At 41.5% G+C, this 22,770-nt stretch overlaps 1 protein-coding gene across 12 annotated transcripts in view; it reads left to right on the top strand.

Annotated features, from left to right (window-relative positions):
• LOC132393009 (succinate--CoA ligase [ADP-forming] subunit beta, mitochondrial-like) overlaps window positions 1-22,770 on the top strand; it is a 173,559-nt gene that overhangs the window by 126,036 nt on the left and 24,753 nt on the right. For 2 of the 12 annotated variants that reach the window (XR_009511720.1, XM_059967694.1), the window contains one exon: window positions 20,962-21,082. The exons of 8 other annotated variants lie outside the window; for them this stretch is intronic. Coding sequence is in view for 1 of the 4 variants with exons in the window: in XM_059967694.1 (XP_059823677.1) it covers window positions 20,962-21,082 (121 nt within the window). In the remaining 3 variants the exon portion in view is untranslated. Of the gene's footprint in view, window positions 1-20,700; window positions 20,942-20,961; window positions 21,083-22,770 lie in introns of those variants that run through there. 2 more of the 12 variants (XR_009511724.1, XR_009511721.1) reach the window with 2 other exon arrangements.

The raw sequence follows: 22,770 nt of genomic DNA on the forward strand, positions 1-22,770 counted from the left end.
CATCCTCTCCATATCCACTCCATCAAGGCCTTTCACCATTCGATATGTTTCAATGAAGTTAGTCCTCATTCTTCTGAATTTCAGTGATTACAGGCCCAAGCCATCAAATGCTTTTCATATGACAAGCCTCTCTTTTATACTTTATGTATCTGAAGAAACTTTTGATATCCTCCTTAATACTGTTGGTCAGCTTACTTTCGTCTTCCAATCACGAACAAGAGAAAATCTGCAGATGATGGAAATCCAAACAACAGATACAAAATGCTGGAGGAACTCAGCAGGCCAGGCAACAGCTCTGGAAAAGTGTAAACAGTCGACCCTTCTTGCTCGACTGTTTACTCTTTTCTGTATGAAACCCCACTGGTTTCCTTGGGGTAAGTCTAGGGAAGACACTCTCCAGTCCCGTCAAACCTGTGAGATTGAGATGACCCTCCTACCCCAAACCCGGTTTGTGTGGATGCTGCATAATTTGCTACCCTATTACAACTCATTGCCAAGAAACAACAGACAGAACACTGCATAGGATTAAAGGAATTATATTTATGAATCTTAGCTAAAGGGTTACTAAAGAAAAGATAGAAAAACAAAAAGGGCCCACTATAATTAAACAGTCAAATGTGAACCAGTTGGAGCTCAATTCACTGATCCTCAGTCAATCTTGCTACCTGGCTCCATCAAATCACGATATCTCCACCGGGTCGTATCCTATGACGTGTCTTCTCTCTTCATCTCACACCAAACAAAGGACTTAGCTCACATTCTAACACACCCATTGACTATAACCATAGTCCAAACACTGCTTCCACAGAAAGACCGTTACATTAGCAGTGAGACCTTTCCCAGGGTGTTACTCATAGATACAGTCTGGCCTTCTGAGTTCATCCAGCATTTTGTGTGCGTTGCGTACTTTCGTATTCCATCTTGTCTTTTAGTTGCCTCCTGTTGGGATTTAAAGGCTTCCCAATCCTCTAAATTCCCACTAATTTTTGCTCTATTATATGCCTTCTCTTTGACTTTTGTGCTGACGAAGGGTTTCGGCCCGAAATGTTGACTGCTCGTTTCCATGGATACTGTCCGACCTTCTGAGTTCCTCCAGCTTGTTGTACATGTTGCTTTGACTTTTCTTGAACCCTGAAAGGGAAAAATGGAGATAGTAAAGATGAAAATAGGACTGTTTTCAAAGATGCAAGCAAAGGGCACCATAACTACTTAACTCCACCTCCTCAAGATACACGCTGACTACGGTTCTTTGTGGGAATGGGGCCCACTCTCGGGGTTTCACAATCGGCCGCTATTCGGCATGCCAAAGTCTTGGCCTAAGATTTCGGAATGGTTTCAGAAGCCTAGGATCTCGAGTAGCTGGAGACGTGTGAATCAAGGGTCGGTGTCGCCACAGAAGATCCGTGTGTCATTGGGGGAGTTGGAACATCTTCTGTGTGCCTGGGGACCTGGGATCCTTGCGATCTCCAGGCACAGAGCTTGGAAAAAACGACGTAACAGACTTTTAACATCGCAGTCCAGCGAATTGTTTGTTATATCTCTCCACTTGCTGGAAAATGGAATGGAGTCACCTCTTTAGCCTTTATTAGGAGAGAGAGAGCCTGCAGCATGTCGAATTATCGGGTGAACAATGTAGTCTTTGGGGTAGCTGCAAGTCTGTGCCTTTGCTATTGCTTTGCCCACGCTTGAGTGCTGGTAGGGGGGAAGGGGGGATTGTTCCTTGCTGCCACTTACACACGGGTGGGGGGAGCTGGGGGGGCACTTTGAGGTTCTAACATTTAACTGTCATTAATTCTTTGGGGCATTCCTCTATTTTCGTGGATGGTTGCGAAGAAAAAGCATTTCAGGATGTATATTGTATATATTTCTCTAACATGAAATTATCCTTGTTAGTCATGGTTGTGTCATTTTGCCTTTAGAATTCTTCTTCCTCTTTGAGATGTGCTTATCCTGTGCTTCCAAATTCCAGCCATTGCTGCTGTGCCATTAACCAATTCTGGCCAAATCCTCTCTCATGCCTCTAATTACCTTTACTTCTCTGTAATAAAAATACATTTGACTTTAGCTTCCCCTTCTCAAATTTCAGGGTGAATTTAATCATATTATGATCACTTGCTCCTATAAGCCTATAAGACATTGGAGCAGAACTGGGCTATTTGCCCCATCGAGTATGCTCTGCCATTCAATCATGGCTGATCCTTATTTTCCCTCCTCAACCCCATTCCTCAGTCCTTTCCCCATAACCTTTGATGCAACAAACCTTTGATTAGGTCCAATCAAGAACCTATCAATCTCTGCCTTAAATACACCCAACAACCTGACCTCCACAGCTGCCTGTGGTAATAAATTCCACAAATTCACACTCTGGCTAAAGAAATTTCTCAATATCTCTGTTTTAAATGGATACCTCTCTATTCTGAGACTGTGCCCTCCTGCCCTAGACTCCCCCGCCATGGGAAACATCTATTCTATCTAGGCCTTTCAATATTTGAAAGGTTTCAATGAGATCTCCACCTCATCCTTCTAAATTCCTGCAAGCACAGACCCAGAACTATCAACCATTCCTCGGATGGTAACTCTTTAATTCCTAGAATCATCCTTTTGAACTGTCTCTGGACCCTCTCCAGTGGCAGCACATCTTTTCTTAGATGAGGAGCCCAAACTGTTCACTATACTCAAGGTGAGGCCCCACCAGTACCTTATAAAACCTCAGCATCACACCCCTGCTCTTGTATTCAAGCCCTCTTTAAATGAATGCTAACATTGCATTTGCCTTCCTGACCACCAACTCAACCTGCAGTTTAACCTTTAAGGTGTTCTGAGCAAGGACTCCCAAGTCCCATTGCTTCTCAGGTTTAGTGGATTTTGTCCCCATTTAGAAAATAGTCTGCACATTTATTCCTACTACCTAAGTGCATGACCGTGCAGTTTCCAACATTGTATTTCATTTGCCACTTTCTTGTCCATTCTCCTAATCTGTCTAAGTCCTTCTGCAGCCTATCTGTTTCCTCAAAACTGTCTGTCCCTCCACCAATCTTCGTGTCATCTGCAAATTTGGCAACAAAGCCATCATCTAAATCATTGATATATAGCATAAGAAGAAGCAGTCCTAACACCGACCCCTGCGGAACACCACTAGTCATTGGAGCCAACCAGACAAGGATCCTTTTATTCCCAGTTGCTGCCTCCTACCAACTAGCCAATGCTATAACCACGTTAGTAACTTTCCTGTAATACCATGGGCACTTAACTTGGTAAGTAGCCTCATGTGTGGCACCTTGTCAAAGGACTTTTGAAAGTCCAGATACACAACATCCACTGCAACCTCTTTATCTATCCTACTTGTAATCTCCTCAAAGAATTCCAACTGGTTTGTCAAGCAAGTGTTTCCCTTAAGGAAGCCATGCTGATTTTGTCCTATCTTGTCCTGTGTCATCAAGTAAACCATAACCTCATCCTTAGCAATTGACTTCAATATCTTTCCAACCACTGAAGACAGCGTAACTGGTCTATAATTTCCTTTCTTCTGCCTTCCTCCTTTCTTAAAGAGTGGAGTAACATTTGCACTTTTCTATTTGCACCGTCCCAGAGTTCAATAATTTTTGAAAGACCATTGTTAATGCCTCCACTTCTCTTACACTACCTCTTTCAGAACCCTAGGACAGAGTTCATTTGGTCCAGCTGAATTATGTACCCTTAGGTCTTTCGGCTTTTTGAGCACCTTCTCCCTTGTAATAGAAACTGCATTCACTTCTCTTCCTTCACATACTAAAACATTTGCAATTTGCTACTGTCTTCCACAGTGAAGACTGATGCAAAATACTCATTTATTTCATCTGCCATCTCCTTGTCCCCCGTTGTTATTTCGCCAGCCTCATTTTCTAATGGTCCTATGTCCACTCTCATCTCTCTTTTATTTTAACATACTTAAAAGCTTTTACTATCCACTTTGATATTGTTTGCTAGCTTGCTTTCATATTTTATCTCTTCCCTCCAAATAATTCTTTTAGTTGCTTTCTGTAGGTTTTTTAAAGCTTCCCAATCCTCTATCTTCCTGCTAATTTTTGCTTGATTGTATGTCCTCGCTTTTGCTTTTACATTAGTTTTGACTTCCCTTGTCAGCCACAGTTGAACTATTTTGCCATTTGAGTATTTATTCATTTTTTGAATACATCCTACATCTTCCTAATTTTTCCCCAGAAACGCACACCATTGCTGCTCTGCTTTCATCCCTTCCATCAGCTCCTTCCAATTTACTTTGGCCAACTCCTCTCTCATACCACTGTAATTTCCTTTACTACACTACTAAAATAATGCTATATTAGACCTTACTCTCCCTAGCAAATTTTAAGTTGAACTCAATAATATTGTGATCACTGTTTCCTAAGGGCTCTTTTACCTCAAGCTCCCTAATCACCTCTGGTTCATTATGTAACACCCAATCCAGTATAGCTGATCCCCTCGTAGGCTCAATGACAAACTGCTCTAAAAAGCCGTCTTGTGTGCATTCAACAAACTTCCTCTCTTGATCCATTTTCAACCTGATATTCCCAATCGACTTGCATGTTGAAATCTCCCATGACTATCATAGCATTGCTCTTTGACAGACCTTTTATTTTTCCTGTTGCAGTCTGAGATCTGCATCCCAGCTATTGTTGGGAAGCCAGTATTTAACTGCCATCAAGGTCCTTTTACCCTTGCAGTTTCTTAAGTCAACCCACAAGATTTCAACATCTTCCGATTCTGTGTCACATCTTTCTATTGATTTGATGCCATTCTTTACCAGCAGAGCCACGCCACTCCCTCTGCCTACCTTCCTATCCCTCCAATACAATGAGTAACCTTGAACATTCAGCTGCCAACTACAATCATCCTTCAACCATGATTCAGTGATGGCCACAACATCATACCTGACAATCTGTAATAGTGCAACAAGATCATCCACCTTATTTCTTATACTCGGCGCATTGAGATATAATGTTTTACTCAAAACATTTGCTACTTTTTTTGATTTTGCATCCATAATGCACTGATACTCACCCTGCTGGCTGCAATCTTCTATCATCACTCTTTTGAGAACCATTATCAAGTTGATATTCCCAGTTGAAAGGGTTCTTTGAACTTAAACTCTCTAATCAATTCCAGCTCATTGCACAACACCCAATCCAGAATTGCTGTTCCTTTAGTCGGCTCAACAATGAGCTGATCTTAAAAGACCATCTTGTAGGCACTCTAGAAATTTCCTCTTCTGGAATCCAGCACCAACTGTTTTTCCCAATCTACCTGCAGATTGAAATTCCCCAGTGACTATTGTAACATAGCCTTTTTGGCAAGTGTTTTCTATCTCCCGTTGTAACTTGTAGACCACATTCTTACTACTGTTTGGGGGTCTGTATCTAACTCCCAACAGGGACTCTTTATCCTTGCAGTTCCTTTGCTCTATCCACAATGATTCAATATCTTCCGATGCTATGGCACCTCTTTCTAATGATTTAATTTAATTTTTTTTCATTTTCAGTGATGCATACAACATCATACTTGCCAAACTATAACTGTGCTACAAGTTCATCGATCTTAATCTGTATACTACGCACATTCAAATATGACACCTTTAGTCCTGTATTCACCCGTTTCGATTTTGTATGCTTTTTACATTGCAACTCATACTGTTGACTGCAATTTTGCCTTTTAATCAGCCTCTTGCTTGGAGTCTCACTACACATTGCCTCTGTTTATAAACCAACTACCTCATCTTTAGCATTATCACTCCAGTTCCCATGTCCATGCCAAATTAGTTGAAGCCCACCCAGAGAACTCTAGTCAACCTCCCTGCATGGATATTGGATGTCCTAGGGTTCAGGACATCCTCGTCCCTTTTGTACAAGTCATACCATCCTCAGAGGAGATTCCAATGATCCAAGAATCTGAACACCTGACCCCCGCACCGGTTCCTCAGCCACACATTCACCTTCCAAATTACCCTATACTTACTCTCACTGGCACGTGGCACAGGCAGCAATGCAGAGATTACTGTCCTGGAGGTCCTGTTTCTTAGCTTTCTACCTTACTCCCGAAAATCTCTCTTCAGGACCTCCTCATCTTGTTTATTGTCTTGGTGGCAATATGTGCCAAGACTTATGGTTGCTCACCCTCACCCTTGAGAATGACATGGACCTGATCTGAGACATCCCTGATCCTAGCACCAGGGAGGCAACAGACTCTCTGGGTATCTCTGTCGTGCCTACAGAACCTCGTCTCTATTCCTCTGACTAAGGAATCTCCTGTCAACATTGTAGTTCTTTTCATTCTGCTCTTTTGAGCCACAGCACCAGACTCAGGCCAGAGACCTAGTCTCATGACTACAATATATCTGAAGTTATATACTTATTATTGGGGGGGGGGGAAACAGCCGTAGGTACATTCTGCACTGACTGTACATTTCTCCTCCTCCTCTTGACAGTCACTCAATTACTTGTCTCCTGCAACCTAAGGGTAACTACCTCCTTGTAGCCCCTGTATATCATTTTATCATATCTATCCCATATGAGTCGAAAATCATCAAGCTGCAGCTCCATTTCTTTAATAGATTCCTTCAGGAGTTACAGCTAGGTGCACCTGGTGCAGATGTGTTTATCTGGGAGACTGGTGCTCTCTCAGATTTCCCACATCCCCCACACAGTACAAAGCTATGTACATTATTATTTGTCCAGTAGTGTTTTTGCTAATATTCTATATGTGCTTGTATATGCAAGGACTGGGCCCAAAGCCACAGATTTGCTTAGCGTTGGGGGCCACTTGGCAGCAGATGATATCGGTGGGCCGGAGAGATCTGGCTTATATATGCACATACATATTCTGCATTGTCGTATTTTTACTGATATTTTATATGGGTTTTTTGACTTGTATGCATCAAGCCCTGGAGTCATGGGGGGGGGGGGTGGATTTGGGCCTTAGGACTCTTATTATGTGATTGTGATCTTGTTTGTGCTTACTGTGTGTGACTGTTGTTAATGTGTCTTTGCACTTTGACCCCATAGTAATGCTGTTTTGTTTGGCCGTATTCATATATGGTTAATGTGAAACATAGAAAACCTACAGCACAATACAGGTCCTTTGGCCCACATAGTTGTGCCGAATATGTCCCTACCTTAGAAATTACTAGGCTTACCTATAGCCCTCTATTTTTCTAAGCTCCATGTACCTATCCAAAAATTTCTTAAAAGACCCTATTGCATCCACTTACACCACCGTTGGCGGCAGCCCATTCCACGCACTCACCACTCTCTGAGTAAAAAAACGTACCCCTGACATCTCCTCTGTACCTACTCCCTAGCACCTTAAACATGTGTCCTCTTGTGGCAACCATTTCAGCCCTGGGAAAAAGCCTCTGACTATCCACATGATCAATGCCTCTCATCATCTTACATACCTCTATCAGGTCACCTGTTATCCTCTGCCGCTCCAAGGAGAAAAGACAGAGTTCACTCAACCTGTTCTCAAAGGCATGCTCCCCAATCCAGGCAACATCCTAGTAAATCTCCTCTGCACCCTTTCTATGGTTTTCACATCCTTACTGTAGTGAGGCAACCAGAACTGAGCACTGTACTCCAAGTGGGGTCTGACCAGGGTCCTATATAGCTGCAACATTACCTCCCAGCTCCTAAATTCAATTCCACGATTGATGAAGATCAATACACTGTATGTCTTCTTAACCACAGAATGACAAGTAAATGACAATTGAATTGAGAACACTGCCCCTGGAACCATTGTCACTGTACTATGCACTAATAGATGAGGAATGAACAAATAAGAACAGAGAGAAAGTAACTTACAAAACAATCTGCCTTACCCAATCCCGATGAGTCACTCTTAAGACTGGCACACTCCAAAAGAACGGTTGCTCCATTTGCACTTGAATTATTCTTAAAGGGCCTTTCTAATGTATTCCTCTTGCTGATTAGTGGCTCTTCAACTCAGAGAAACTGCTGCAAATCTCTTGCGTTTAAAATCTCAATCGCCTCCCAGATTAAAAAGTAGCTCTTTTTACACAGAGTTGGTGTTGGTTGTCCAATCTTTCCAAACTTCTAATTTCCCACTAGGTTTAGCTACGTATATGATACACCCTTTTATGCTGTCTTGAACTTCCATGGCAGCCATGGTTGCCTCATTCTTGCTATTGTCCCCTTCCAATCAACTTTGGCCAGCTCCTCTCTCATGCTTTTGTAATTCCCATTAGTCTACTAAAATACTGATACATTTGACTTTATCTTCTCCCTTTTAATTTGCAGGGTAAATTCTATCTTCTTATAATCTTTGTTTCCTCAGATTCCTTTACCTTGAGCATCCTAATCAAATTAAGCTCATTACAGAACACCCAACGTGAATTGCCTTTTCTGTAGTGGACTCGATCACAAAGACCATCTCATATTCATTCTATAGATTTCCTCTCTTGGGATCCAGCACTGACCTGATTTTCCTTTCTACCTGCTTATTGAAATCCCCCCCTGACTATTGCAACATTTCCTTTTTTACATGCCTTTTCTATCTCCCTTTGTAATTCTATCTCACATCCTGGGTACTGTTTGGAAGCTTGTACATAATTTCCATTTGGGTGCCTTTGCCATTTAAGTTTCTTAAGTCTACACCCAAGAATTCTACATCTTCCGATCCTATGTACATCTTTCTAAGGATTGGTTTCAATTTTACGAACAGAGCCACCACACCTCTGTCTGTCTGCCTCTGTGAACTTGGATGTTGAACTGCCAACTATGATCTTCTTTCAACCACAACTCTGTAATACCCACTGAATATACCATTTCCAATTCCAGTACAGCTTTGGTCACTCTGTTATAGGAAAGTCCTTGTCAATTGGGAGAGGACTCGAAATTTATTCAAGTGCTTCCTGGAGTCATAGACCTGCATTACAAGCAGAGGTTGGCCATGCTAGATCTTTTATTTCCTGGAGCACAGGCTATTGAGGACTGACCTCATAGAAGTTTTCTTAAATCATGAGGACTCTGGTCATTGTCTTTTCTCCAGGATTGGGGAGGTGAAACCAGAGGGCACAGATACAAGGTAACAGGCAAGACTTAAAAGAGACCTCAGGGATAGCTTTTTTACACAGCGTAATAATTATCTGGAATGTGCTGCCAAAGGAAGTAGTCAAAGTAAGATTTAAGAGACATTCGGATAAATACTTGGAAGGTCGTGGCTTGGAGGCTTATTGGTCAAGTGTGGACAATTGGTGAGTAGCAGTGAGGCTGCTTGACTTGTATGGACCATTTGGGTCAAAGGCTCTGTTCCTGTGCTGTATGTTCTATGGCCAACACACAAATGTCATCCTAAAATGACCCTCCACTGATCTATTATCTACAAACCCACTGATATTATCTCCTACATCCACATTCAGGCATATTACAAACGACAATTGAGGAAAGGTTGGACAGACTAGGTTATTATCCACCAGAGTTTAGAAAAAAGATGATTTGATTAAAACATAAGATTCTGAGGCACCTTTACATGGCAAAAGTGACAAGGGTGTTTCCACTTGCAGAAGAATCTGGATCTCAAGGAAAATATTTAAAAGTAAGTAATTAGCCACTTAATGGACAGATGAGGGCCATTTTTTGTTTCCAAATAGCAAGAGTAATTGGAATTCTCTTACTCAGATATGGAGGAAACTTTTTTTTTGAGGCAAAGTTAAGCAGAGCAATGGAAGTTTCAATAGGATTCAGTCAGAATTAGGTTTCTTCTCTGTCACACATCATGAAATTTGTTTTGTGGCAGCAGTATAATGAAATACATAAAAAAAAGCTATGTTACATTTGAAATAAAATAAATCATGCAAAGGAGAGCAAAATAGTGAGATACTGTTCATAAGTTCATGAACTATTCAGAAATCTGATGGTGGAGGGGAAGAGTTGTTCTTAAAACATCGAGTGTACCATTTGGCCTATCAAGTCTACTCTGCGATTTTTATGTTCAGAAGTTCTTAAAGAGGAAAAATTGATTCCCTCCTGCAAACATCAACTGAGTTGATTTGATTTATGTTTATTGAAGTTGTGTAGATAGAATAGGGCAGAGCATTTTAAGCAAAGCTCCAATAGTGATAGCAAAACAACAATATAGTTGATCTGTCTTTATAAAAGTTTTACCAGTTTGCCACAGGTAAGGCCATTGGAATAAGAATCAGGTTTATTATCACTGGCATATGTCATGAAATTTGTTCGTCAATAAAAGTAAAATGTTTTTTTCCTTAATTCTGTAATTACAGCCCTAGTAGTTTGTAAATTTTACCATCAAAGAAATTCAGTATTGAGCTTTCAACATTCCAAGTCCTTCAAAACATTGGGATGACAAAGCTCTTGTAGCATTTTAATACTATTATACTCTAGAAATTTGTGATAAATTCTAACTTTTGATCCTGAGAATCAGTATAATATTTTGGGTTTGTATAATTACACAATGATTTGTATCCTAATCCTTGCTCTTTTGATTGATGCTGTGAAGTATCTTTCGTTCTGTTTAAAAAAATCTTTATATGTATTGCAAATCTAATAATAGGTGTTTTTTGTTTCTGGTAAAATGTTCTAATTATGATTTGTAAACGCAAGAGATTCTACAGATGCTAGAAATCTAGAGCAACAAACACAAAATGCCAGAGGAACTCAGCAGGTCAGGCAGCATCTATGGAAAAAAATAAAACAGTCAACACACTATCAGAGGGGTCCATAGCATAAAAAAGGTTAAGAACCCCTGAGCTAGAAGGTGGGTGGGAAAGATAAAATACCAGATTCAATCGACAACCTCAACAGATTCATTGGTAAAGTGTTGCCTCATCTGGAAGGGCTGTTTGGGCCCTGAGGGAGGAGGTGTAATTATGATTTGCACTAGATTTACAAAAACAACAAATATATGCATGAAGACTTACTGTTTGAATTAATCATCTTTTATCAGGAAAGTTAATTCACTTTCTCTTCGGGTATGCTGCAAAGAAACTCCAAAATCTTCTGTTTTTATTCAATTTAAATACAAATCATCCCTGGATAACAAATAAGTTCTGTTTTAACAAACAACCATAAGGAGGTTTTGTCCATAGTTTATAAATACATAAATATCACTTGAAATAGTAATTATATCCCTGCAATATTGCAAAATACTTGCATCGAACTAATGTAAAACCGATAAAAATATTGCTACAAGGTTGAGAGGAAAACAGTTTCTGTCATTCATGGAAACAAACATATGCACATTATTCTGAGTTTTGAATTCAACAATATTATGGGAACTCACTCATGTACAGGTATATGTCAAGCATTCTTAACCTGGGGATAGCCTGTAGATCCTTGAAGTTTAATTTATACTATCCATTGCTACTTTAGCAATATCAGGTTATAACATGTTAAGAGTTGTGAGAATTTTCCGCTTTTATTTCAGAATTCTGCAGTTTCTGCTTCTGTTTGATCTAATTATCTCACTATGCCTGAGAAACATAAAAAGTTATTTCAGCAAATTGATTTTTTTAAGCATTGCCACTGTTAGATAGGTAAATATAGAAGCCAAAATGTTTGTGAATTGATTACAAAGACTGAGTGATTTATTTGTTTCTAGCTCATGATAGGTTGAAGTGAAACTGCTAAGCAGGACATTTGCTTTCAATTCAGCTACAAACACAGATGAAGTCCTTAAGACCATAAGACAAAGGAGCTGAAGTTGGCCATTCGGCCCATTGAGTCTGCTCTGCCATTTCATTATGAGCTGATCCAATCTCCCCTCTAGTCCCATTCCCCCCGCCTTCTCACCATAACCTTTGATGCCCTGACTACTCAGATAACTATCAATCTCTGCCTTAAATACAGCCAATGCTTCCACTGCAGCCCGTGGCAACAAATTCCACAGATTCACCACCCTCTGGCTAAAAAAATATTTTCGCATCTCCATTCTGAATGGGCTCCCTGCAATCCTCAAGTCATGTCCTCTTGTACTAGACTCCCCCACCATGGGAAACAACTTTGCCACATCCACTCTGTCCATGCCTTTCAACATTCGAAATGTTTCTATGAGGTCCCCCCTCATTCTTCTAAACTCCAAGGAGTACAGTCCAAGGGCGGTCAAACATTCCTCATATGTTAACCCTCTCATTCCCAGAATCATTTTAGTGAATCTTCTCTGAACCCTCTCCAATGTCAGCACATCTTTTCTTAAATAAAGAGCCCAAAACTGCACACAGTATTCCAAGTGAGGCCTTACCAGTGCCTTATAGAGCATCCACATCACATCCCTGCTCCTATACTGTATTCCTCTAGAAATGAATACCAACATTGCATTCGCCTTCTTCACCACCAACTCAACCTGGAAGTTAACCTTAAGGGTATCCTGCATGAGAACTTCGAAGTCCCGTTGCGTCTCAGAACTTTGAATTCTCTCCCCATTTAAATAATAGTCTTCCCGTTTATTTCTTCTACCAAAGTGCATGACCGTACACTTTCCGACATTGTAATTCATTTGCCACTTCTTTGCCCATTCCCTCAATCTATCCAAGTCTCTCTGCAGACTCTGTTTCCTCAGCACTACCGGCCCCTCCACCTATCTTTGTATCATCAGCAAACTTAGCCACAAAGCCATCTATTCCATAATCCAAATCGTTGATATACAACGTAAAAAGAAGTGGCCCCAACACAGACCCCTGCGGAACACCACTGGTAACCAGCAGCCAACCAGAATGGGATCCCTTTATTCCCACTCTCTGTTTCCTGCCAATCAACCAACGCTCTATCCACGTATGTAACTTTCCTGTAATTCCATGGGCTCTTATCTTGTTTAGCAGCCTCATGTGCGGCACCTGGTCAAAAGGCCTTCCGAAAATCCAAATACACAACATCCACTACATCTCCCTTGTCTAGCCTACTTGTAATTTCCTCAAAAAATAGCACTAGGTTTGTCAGGCAGGATTTTTCTTTAAGGAAACTGCTGAGTTCTGCCTATCTTGTCATATGCCTCCAGGTACTCCGTAACCTCATCCTTGACAATCGATACCAACAACTTCCCAACCACCGATGTCAAGCTAACAGGTCTATAATTTGCTTTTTGCTTCCTTGCCCCTTTCTTAAGTAGTGGACTGACATTTGCAATCTTCCAGTCCTCTGGAACCAGGCCAGACTCTATCGACTTTTGAAGGATCATTGCTAATGCCTCCGCAATCTCCGCTGCTACTTCCTTCAGAACACGAGGGTGTTTGGTCCAGGAGATTTATCTACCCTTAGACTATTCAGCTTCCTGAGTACTTTCTCTGTTGTAATTGTGACTGCGCATATTTCTCTTCCCTGACACCCTTGAATGTCCAGTATATTGCTGATGTCTTCCTCAGTGAAGACTGATGTAAAATACTCGTTCAGTTCCTCCACCATCTCTTTATCTCCCATTACAGTTTCTCCAGCATCATTTTCTATCAGTCTTACATCTACTCTCACCTGTCTTTTACTCTTTATATACTTGAAAAAGCTTTTAGTATCTTCTTTGATATTATTTGCTAGCTTCCTTTCATAGTTCATCTTTTCCCCTCCTAATGACCTTCTTAGTTTCCTTTTGTAAGCTTTTAAAAACTTCCCAAATCTGTCTTCCTACTAAGTTTTGCTTCCTTGTATGCTCTCTGCTTTTACTTTGACTTCTCTTGTCAGCCATGGTTGCATCCTTTTTCCATTTGAAAATTTCTTTTTCTTTGGAATATATCTGACCTGCACCTTCCTTACTTCTCGCATAAGCTCCAGCCACTGCTGCTCTGCTGAACTTTCCGCTAGTGTCCCTTTCCAGTCAACCTTGGCCAGTTCCTCTCTCATGCCACTGTAATTTCCTCTACTCCACTGAAATATCGACACATCAGATTTTGGCCTCTCTTTCTCAAATTTCACAGTGAACTCAATCATGTTGTGATCACTGCCTCCTAAGGGTTCCTTCACTTCCCTCTCTCGAATTACCTCTGGTTCATTACACAATACCCATCCAGAACAGCCGATCCCCTAGTGGGCTCAACAATAAGCTGTTCTAAAAAGCCATCTCGTAGACATTCTACAAATTCTCTCTCTTGAGATCCAGTGCCGACCTGATTTTCCCAATCCACTCGCATGTTAAAATCCCCTACAATTATCATAACACTGCCCTTCTGGCAATCCTTTTCTATTTCCTGTTGTAATATGTAATCCACATCACTGCAGCTTCAGTATTTGAAGGCCTGTACATAACTGCCATCAGGGTCCTTTTACCCCTGCGATTTTTTGGCTCAACCCATAAAGATTCTGTACCTTCCGATCCTATGTCAACTCTTTCTAATGATTTAATATCATTTCTTACCTTTAAAGCCACTCATGCCACCCCCTCTACCTACCTACCTATCCTTCTGATACACCGTGTATCTTTGGACGTTCAACTCCCAGAGACATGCATCCTTTAGCCACGCCTCAGTGATGGCCACAATATCATAGCTGCCAATCTGTAACTACAACTAGATCATCCACCTTATTCCTTATGTTGCGTGCATTTAAGTATAAAACCTTAAGTCCAGTATTTGGTATGTTTTGCATTGATTGCACTGCAAATTTATTGCTCTGCAACTCATCCCAATGGCTGCAAATTTGCTCCATCACCTACCTGTCCTTCCTGACATCCTTACTGCTCATAACCTTAGATCTATTTCTGTTTTCTCTCTCCTCCGCTCCATCATTCTGGTTCCCATCCCCCTGCCAAATTAGTTTAAACCCTCCCTTAAAGCTCTATTAAATCTACCTGCCAGGTTATTGGTGCCCCTCAGATTCAAGTGTAACCCGTCCTTTTGTACAGGTCACACCTGCCCCAAAAGAGGTCCCAATGATCCAGAAACTTGAATCCCTGCCCCCTGCTCTAATCTCTCAGCCACGCATTTATTCTCCACCTCATTTCATTCCTACTCTCACTGTCACATGCCACAGACAGTAATCCCGAGATTGCTACCTTTGCGGTCCTTCTTCTCAACTGCCTTTCTAACTCCCTATATTGTCCTTTCAGGAACTCTTCCCTTTTCCTACCTATGTCATTGGTACCTACATGTACCACGACCTCTAGCTCCTCACCCTCCCACTTCAGGATATCTTGGACGTGAGCAGAAACATCCTGGACCCTGGCACCAGGGAGGCAAACTACCATCCGGGTCTCCTGATCGCGTCCACAGAAACGCCTATCTGACCCCCTAACTATCGAGTCCCCTATTACTACTGCCTTCCTCTTCCTTTCCCTACCCTTCTGAGCTATAGGGCCGGACTCTGTGCCGGAGGCATGGCCACTGTTGCTTCCCCCAGGTAGGCTGTTCCCCCTCCCCAACAGTACTCAAACAGGAGTACTTATTGTCAAGGGGTACAGCCACTGGGGTAATCTCTAGTACCTGACTCTTCCCCTTCCTCCTCCTAACCGTGACCCACCTGCCTGCCTCCTGTGACCCCGGTGTGACCACCTGCCTGCCTCCTGTGACCCTGGTGTGACCACCTGCCTGTAGCTCCTCTCTATCAACTCCTTACTCTCCCTGACCAGCCGAAGATCATCGAGCTGCAGCTCCAGTTCCCTAACACGGCCCCTTAGGAGCTGCAGCTCGGCGCACCTGGCGCAGATGTAGACGTCCGGGATGGTAGGTGACTCCAGGACCTCCCACATCTGATACTGATATGCAAAAAAAATTAAAGGATTCCAACTGCTTTGGTTGGATTGATATTTTGTTCGTATCCTGAATGGATATATGGAGATTGACAAGGACATTTTCTGACATTTAGGAGCTGTGTGATGGTACAAGCAGTGATCATGTGCTTAAGCAGGTCTGCGCATGAGGAAGTGTTCCTTGATGTGACACCAATTAATCTGTTTCTATTTTTCTGTAGATTATGTCCTTTTCATGAAAATAATTGTTCATTTTGAATGAAAACACAACTTTCTGACTGCTTATATTTTGTTTATGTTATAAATCCTGTTCCTTTTCTCAATTTTATTACTTCTCAGAAGAAATTAGTCCATTAAGTTGCAACTCTACAAATCTCTGGTGAGACCGCACTTAGAGTTTTGTGTTCAATTCTGGTCACCTCATTATAGGAAGGATGTGGAAGCTATGGAGAGGGTGCAGAGGAGATTTACCAGGATGTTTCCTGGTAAACAAGTCATATGAAGCAAGGTTAGCAGAGCTGGGACTTTTCTCTTGAGTGTAGAAGAATGAGAGGGGACTTGATAGAGTTCTACAAGATTATGAGAGGCATAGATAGGGTGGATAGTCAGTACCTGTTTCACAGGGCACCAATAGCAAACACCAGAGGGCATATGTACAAAATTAAGTGAGGGAAGTTTAGGGGAGACAGCAGGGGTAAGTTTTTTACACAGACGGTTGTGAGTGCCTGGAATGACTTGCCAGGGATAGTGGTGGAGGCTAAAACATTAGGGGAATTTAAGATCCTCTTGGACAGGCACATGGATGAAAGAAAAATGGAGGGTTATGGGATAGTGTGGGTTTAGTACTTTTTTTAAGGATTATATTGGTCGGCACATCATGGAGGGCTGAAGGGCCTGTAGTGTTCTATGGTTCTAAGTTGTATTGTTAATGGGCTTCTGTGTTTCTCCTGAATACCAGTCAATCTCAGCTACTACTGTTAATCAGTTTGATAGAATTGATACATAAAATTACACATATTGAAAAGATGCATTTATCTTTCAGTTCCTTTTTGTGTTGAAATGCAACGCTGTTTGCTCTTGTTCTGATAGCTGTGTAAGATAACTATTAAGGAAGGATCCAAGTTCTTCTGCATCTGTTAAAGTGCATTTCATAAGCAGGACTGTAGCATTTTTAAGGGAAGTAGGTACATAGAGGTGTATTTTTCTTGCATCACTGAGCTGAGCCTGTTAATTTAATTCTGATTGCAGTTTTGTAAAAAATAATGAAGTGCTCCTGTAATTCACATAGGTATAGAGCACTTTGTGGTTTTCTTTAAGCCTACTTGACAAGGCTTCCTCATGCTCCCTTCTAACTTGTATCCAATCCAGCTTGCTTACCGTCACAACAGGTCAACAGCAGTTGCCATGTCTCTGGCTCCTCCCTCAACTCTGGATGATCTGGGTAGTGAAGTTGCATACAATCAATAAGCTCTGAGACCTAGGCCTCAATACCTCCTTGTGCAACTGGTTGACCCATTGTTTCTGCTTTTTCCTGCCCCAGTGAGCTTATATCTGCATACCTTGACTAAGTTTTATCCCCCTTGATACAGCCCCTTCCTATCTACATCTACGACACTTCACATGCTCTTGATTTTTTTCAATTATTTCAAGTTCCCTGGTCCCGATCACCTTATTTTTACTATGGATGTTCAATCCCCATCACCACTGTCCTCTGTCTGGCAAAACTGGTTCTCACTCTCAATACTTTCTCCTTCAACTCCTCCCACTTCTTTCAAACAAAAGGTGTAGCCATGGGCACTCGCAGGAGATCCCAGCTGTCAGCTACATGGAACAATCTATGTTCCATGCCTAGACTGGTATCACTCCCCAACTTTTCCTATGCTACATTAATGACTGAATAGATGTTGCTTCCTGAACCCCTGCTGAGGTCGTCGACTTCATCAACTTTGCCTCCAACTTCCACCCTGCCCTCAAATTTACTTGGTCCATTTCTAATCTCGATCTCTCTGTCTCTGTCTCTGGAAATAGATTATCTACTGATCTCTATTATAAATGCATTGACTCTCACAGCTACTTGGGCTATACCTCTTCCCACCCAGTTACTTGTAAAAATGCCATCCCTTCTTCTCAATTCCTCTGCTACATCTGCTCTCAGGATGAGGCTTTTCATTCCAGAACTAAGGAGATATCCTTCTTCAAAGAAAAGGGTTTCCTTTCCTCCAGCATTTACACTGCCCTCAACTGTTCTTCTTCCATTTCACGCACGTCTGCCCTCACTCCATGCTCCTGCCACCCTACCAGGGATATGATTTCTCTTGTTCTCACCTACTACTCCAGCAGACTCCACGTCCAGCACAAAGTTTTCCGTAACTTTCACCATCTCCAACGGTGTTCCACCACCAAGCACATCTTTCCCTTCCCCCCACTTGTTTACCGCAGGGATCACTTCCTAGGCAACTACCTTGTCCATTTGTCTTCACTGATCCCCCTCCTGGCACTTACCCTTGTGAACAGAACGTGTGATACACCTGCCCCTCCACCTCCTCCCTCACTATAATTCAGGGCTCCTAACAGTCCTTCCATGTGAGGCGACACTTCACCTGTGAGTCTTTTGGGACCATCTACTGTATGCGGTGCTCCTGGTATGACCTCCTGTATATCAGTGAGGCCTGATGTAGATTGGGAGACTGCTTCACTGAGCACCTATGTTCTGTCCTTTAGAAAAAATGGGATCCCCCAGTGGCCACCCATTTTAATTCCACTTCCTGTTCCCATTCCAACATGTTAGTCCATGGTCTCCTCTACTCTTGCAATGAGGTCACACTCGGGTTGGTGGTGCAATACATTATATTCCATCTGGGTAGCCTCCTACCTTATGGTGTGAACATCGATTTGTCAAACTTCTGGTATTGCCCACCCCCACCTTCCCTATTCCCCATTCCCATTCCCATTTCCTTCTTTCATCTTATTTCCTTACCTGCCCATCACCTTCGTCTGGTGCTCCTCCCCCTTTTCTTTCTTCCATGTCCTTCTGACCTATCAGATTCCCCCTTCTCTAGCCCTGTATCTCTTCCTATCAGTTTCCCAGCATTTTACTTCACTCCTCTCTTCTCCAACCCCCCCGCCCACCCAGTTTCACCAATCACCTTGAGTTTCTTTGACTCTTAATCTTTCTTTTCTCCAACCTGATGAAGGGTCTGGGCCCAAAATGTCAACTGTACTCTTTTCCATAAATGCTGCCTGACTTGCTGAGTTCCTCCAGCATTTTGTGTGTGTTGCTTGGATTCTCGATTTTCTCACTTGTAGATCAAAGTCAGTTTGGATTGGTAACATAATCCCATTAACAATCACCGTCAGCAGAAGTGCACCACATGGCTGTGAGCTTAGTCCCCTACTCTGCTTGCTTTATACTTATGATTGGGAGGTGAAGAACAGCTTCATTGCCATATTTAAGTTTGCTGATGACACCACTGCATGGGACAAATCAAAGGCCGAACCAGCATATAGGAGGGAGATAGAGAATTTGGCTGAATAGTGACACAACCTCAGTAAAACCATATAGCTGATTATTGACTATAGGTGGAGGAAAGTGGATGTCCATGAACTAGTTCTCATTAGGGGATCAGGGGGAGGAGGAGGTCATCAAGCACAAATTCCTCGGTGTTAACATTTCAGAGGGCCTGTCCTGCAAGTGGCATTTAAGTGCCATTACAAAGAAGGCATAACAGCGCCTCTACTTCCTTAGAAGTTTGTGCAGATTCAGCATTTCATCTATAACTTTGACAGTTCTCCAGAGACTTTGGGGAGAGTATTCTGACTGGTTGCATCATGGCCTGGTATGACAGCATAAATGCCCTTAAACAGAAGAACTTACAAGGAGTAGTGGATATAGCCCAGTCCATCACAGGTAAAGCCCTCCCCATCATTGAGCACATTTACAAGAAGCTTTGTAGCAGGAAAGCAGCATCCATCATCAAGAACTCTCTCCATCCAGGCTATGCTCACTTCTTGCTGCTGCCATCAGGAAGAAGGTACGGGAACCTCAGGACTCATACCACGAGGTTCAGCAACAGTTATCAGTTACCCCTCAGTCATTAGGCTGTTGTACTAGGGGAGGTAACTTTACTCAACCTAGCACTGAACTAATTCTACAACTTATGAACTCACTTTTAAGGACTCTACAACTCAAGTTTTCACTAGTTTTTACTTATTTATTGTTTCTTTTTTGTATTTGTACAGTTTATTGAATCTTACACATTGGTTTTTCACTGATTCTGTGTTTCTTTGTACTTACTATGAATGCCGACAAGAAAATGAATCTCAGTGTAGTATATGGTGATATCTATGTACTTTCATAATAAATTTACTTTGAACTTAGAACTAGAATGTGGAAGTGGCTAAAACAAAGAGTGGGAAATACAATGTTCATATATTTGAAAGTTATGTTTTATGTTTGTGCATATGAAGGGGAAGCTAGATAAATATGTCAAAGAACAGTAGGTAGAAAGTTTGGCACAACATCAACGGCCAAAGAACTTGCTTACAGGAAGTAGTGTTGGTGAATATTCATGTGGAATGTTAAATCCAGCACAGGAAGGGTATTTTCTGTTACTCAAACAGTACTTCCTGGAACACAGCCATGTGAACTATTTGTTCTGGCCAAGAGCATGATTGATTATAATACAATGGAGATAATGTTTCTACTTCCTCTGCATGTGGATTGTTCATTAATTTTAGTAGAAATGGAATTTGCCAACAGGTAGCTGATTCACAATGGCAGTGTTTCTGTCAGATGTGGAAAGGTAAATTTAATACCTCCCAGTTCCTCAAAAAGAATGCAATCTTGGATGATTAACTCCAAGTTCTTGTACAGAACAGTTTGCTAATTAAAGCTAGAAATGTTTAGATATCATGGAATATTAGATTACTTTATTAACAGGGATACTAAGTGTAGTGAATAATAGTTGCAACTTGCAATTCAGTAAATTGACCCAATCACCTCTCTACTGATGTCTTTTCTTGCAGGCTGAGCTAATAGGGATAATTTTACATTACATTCGCATTACAATTTTTGTACTCTTGGACAACAGACATCCATTTTCCAGACATGATATTCAGCAGGAAAAATATAATGCTGAGATGCAACTTAGAAATATATTCTCTGTATATGTTGTTAAAACATGGTGTATAAAAAGGATCATAGCCAATGAACAAGGAAATACAGTACTTTTAAATTACTTTACTTGGGTGATTGCATTGTTACTTTATAAAGGTCCCTTTCTTTAGGTAGTCGCTATTCTGGTAAACATATTTGGTGGCATCATGCGCTGTGATATAATTGCTAAAGGTATCATTCTAGCGGTGGAAGACTTGGATTTGAAGATCCCTATAGTTGTGAGATTACAAGGTGAGCATGATAGTTTCCAGTAGCTGAAAGAGGCACTTGACTTTGGAATATCTGCTTCATACTTTTAATTTATTGTCGATAACATTGCTACACAGGTTGACATTTCCATTCGTAAATCAGTAAACTGACAAAATTAGAGTTATGAGTTCTATAGTATGGAAACAGACCCTTTGGCTCACAATGTTCATGCCAACCCTTTTTGCCCATCTATCCTAATCCCATTGGCCCACGTTATGACTATATTCATGTAAGACTTGGTTCTTTAAGTGCCTGTCTAAATTACTCTGAAATGTACTGATTGGATCTGGCTCTAGCACCTCCTCTGACAGTTAAGTTCAAAATATCAACCCTCTATGTAAATAAAAAAAACTTAACTTTCTAATCACCTTGAAAACTCATTCCTCTCACTTTAAACTTCTCCCCTCTTGTTTTGACACCACTAATCATGAGGAAGCAAGATGCTGATGATTTACCCTCTCTGTGTATTATAATTTTATATAAGTCCATTGGTTCATCCCCTCAGTTTCCATTGCAGGGCAAACAAACCCAGGCTATCTACTTCTCCCCATAACTGAAGTCCTCCAATCCAGGCAACATCCTGGTGAAACTCCTCTGCATGCTGTTGAGCACAATCGCACTCTTCCTATAGTGTTTTGAGCAGAACTGCACACAATACTTAAAGTGCAATCTAACCAACATTTTTGTGAGGTTGTGACATAATATCTGAATTCTTTGCCTTGCCCTATAAAGACAATAATGCCATTTTCCTTCTTCACTCTGGTTATCTCTGTAACCATTTTCAGGAACTATGGACTTGGACCCCAAGATCTCCCTATTCATCAACAGTCCATAGTGTCTCACTATTACTGTAAATGCCCTCTCTCTGTTTAACTTCCAAAAAATGCATCACCTTGCACTGTTATTTCTCTGCCAAATTCCCTGGTTTAAAACATAGATAGTACAGGCCCTTCGGCCCACAATGTTGTGCTGAACTAAGTTAGTAATCAATTGTCCAACTAAACTAATCCCTTCTGCCTCCACAATGTTGACATTTCTGCAGATTTATGTACCCATGTAAGGATCTCTTGAACACCTCTAGTGTATTTGACTCCACTACCACTCCAGGCAGCACATTCCATCCATGTACTCATTGTAACCTAGGCCAAAATTTTTCCCTGTCCACTGCACCACTAATTTTGTTGTTCTCTGTGAACAATAATCATTTTTATCTGAATTATTAATATAAATGACAAACAACAGGACCCAGGACTGACTGGGAGTTCTCCTAATCCAGCATCTTTGAATTTTGCTTCATAACCATTGTGACTTCTGACCATTTTGAGATAATGCTGCATTGTTAGATGCAGCTGAGGTATTAAACAAAACCCCAGTCTGTCTTAATGCTGGTGAAAGAGTTCCTATGATGGTACTCTTGAGGAAGAGTATGCAAGGGCATTAAAACATTGCTTCATCTAAACCCACCATCCAATGGCGTAGTTCTACAGGTTACAGTTCCTCAGCTAAACATCCAGGTACTGCTTAAATGGGATAGGGGTTCTGCCTTCCACAACCTTTCAGGAGGCGACTTCCAGAACCTTGCTGTCCTTGGAGTTGAAACAATTTCCTTTTTTTTTCCAATTCATTCTATTACTTTAAACCCATGTCTTTTCTTCTGAAGGAGGAGGGAT

The sequence above is a fragment of the Hypanus sabinus genome, chromosome 4 (assembly GCF_030144855.1).
Source record: "Hypanus sabinus isolate sHypSab1 chromosome 4, sHypSab1.hap1, whole genome shotgun sequence".
Lineage (NCBI taxonomy): Eukaryota > Metazoa > Chordata > Chondrichthyes > Myliobatiformes > Dasyatidae > Hypanus > Hypanus sabinus.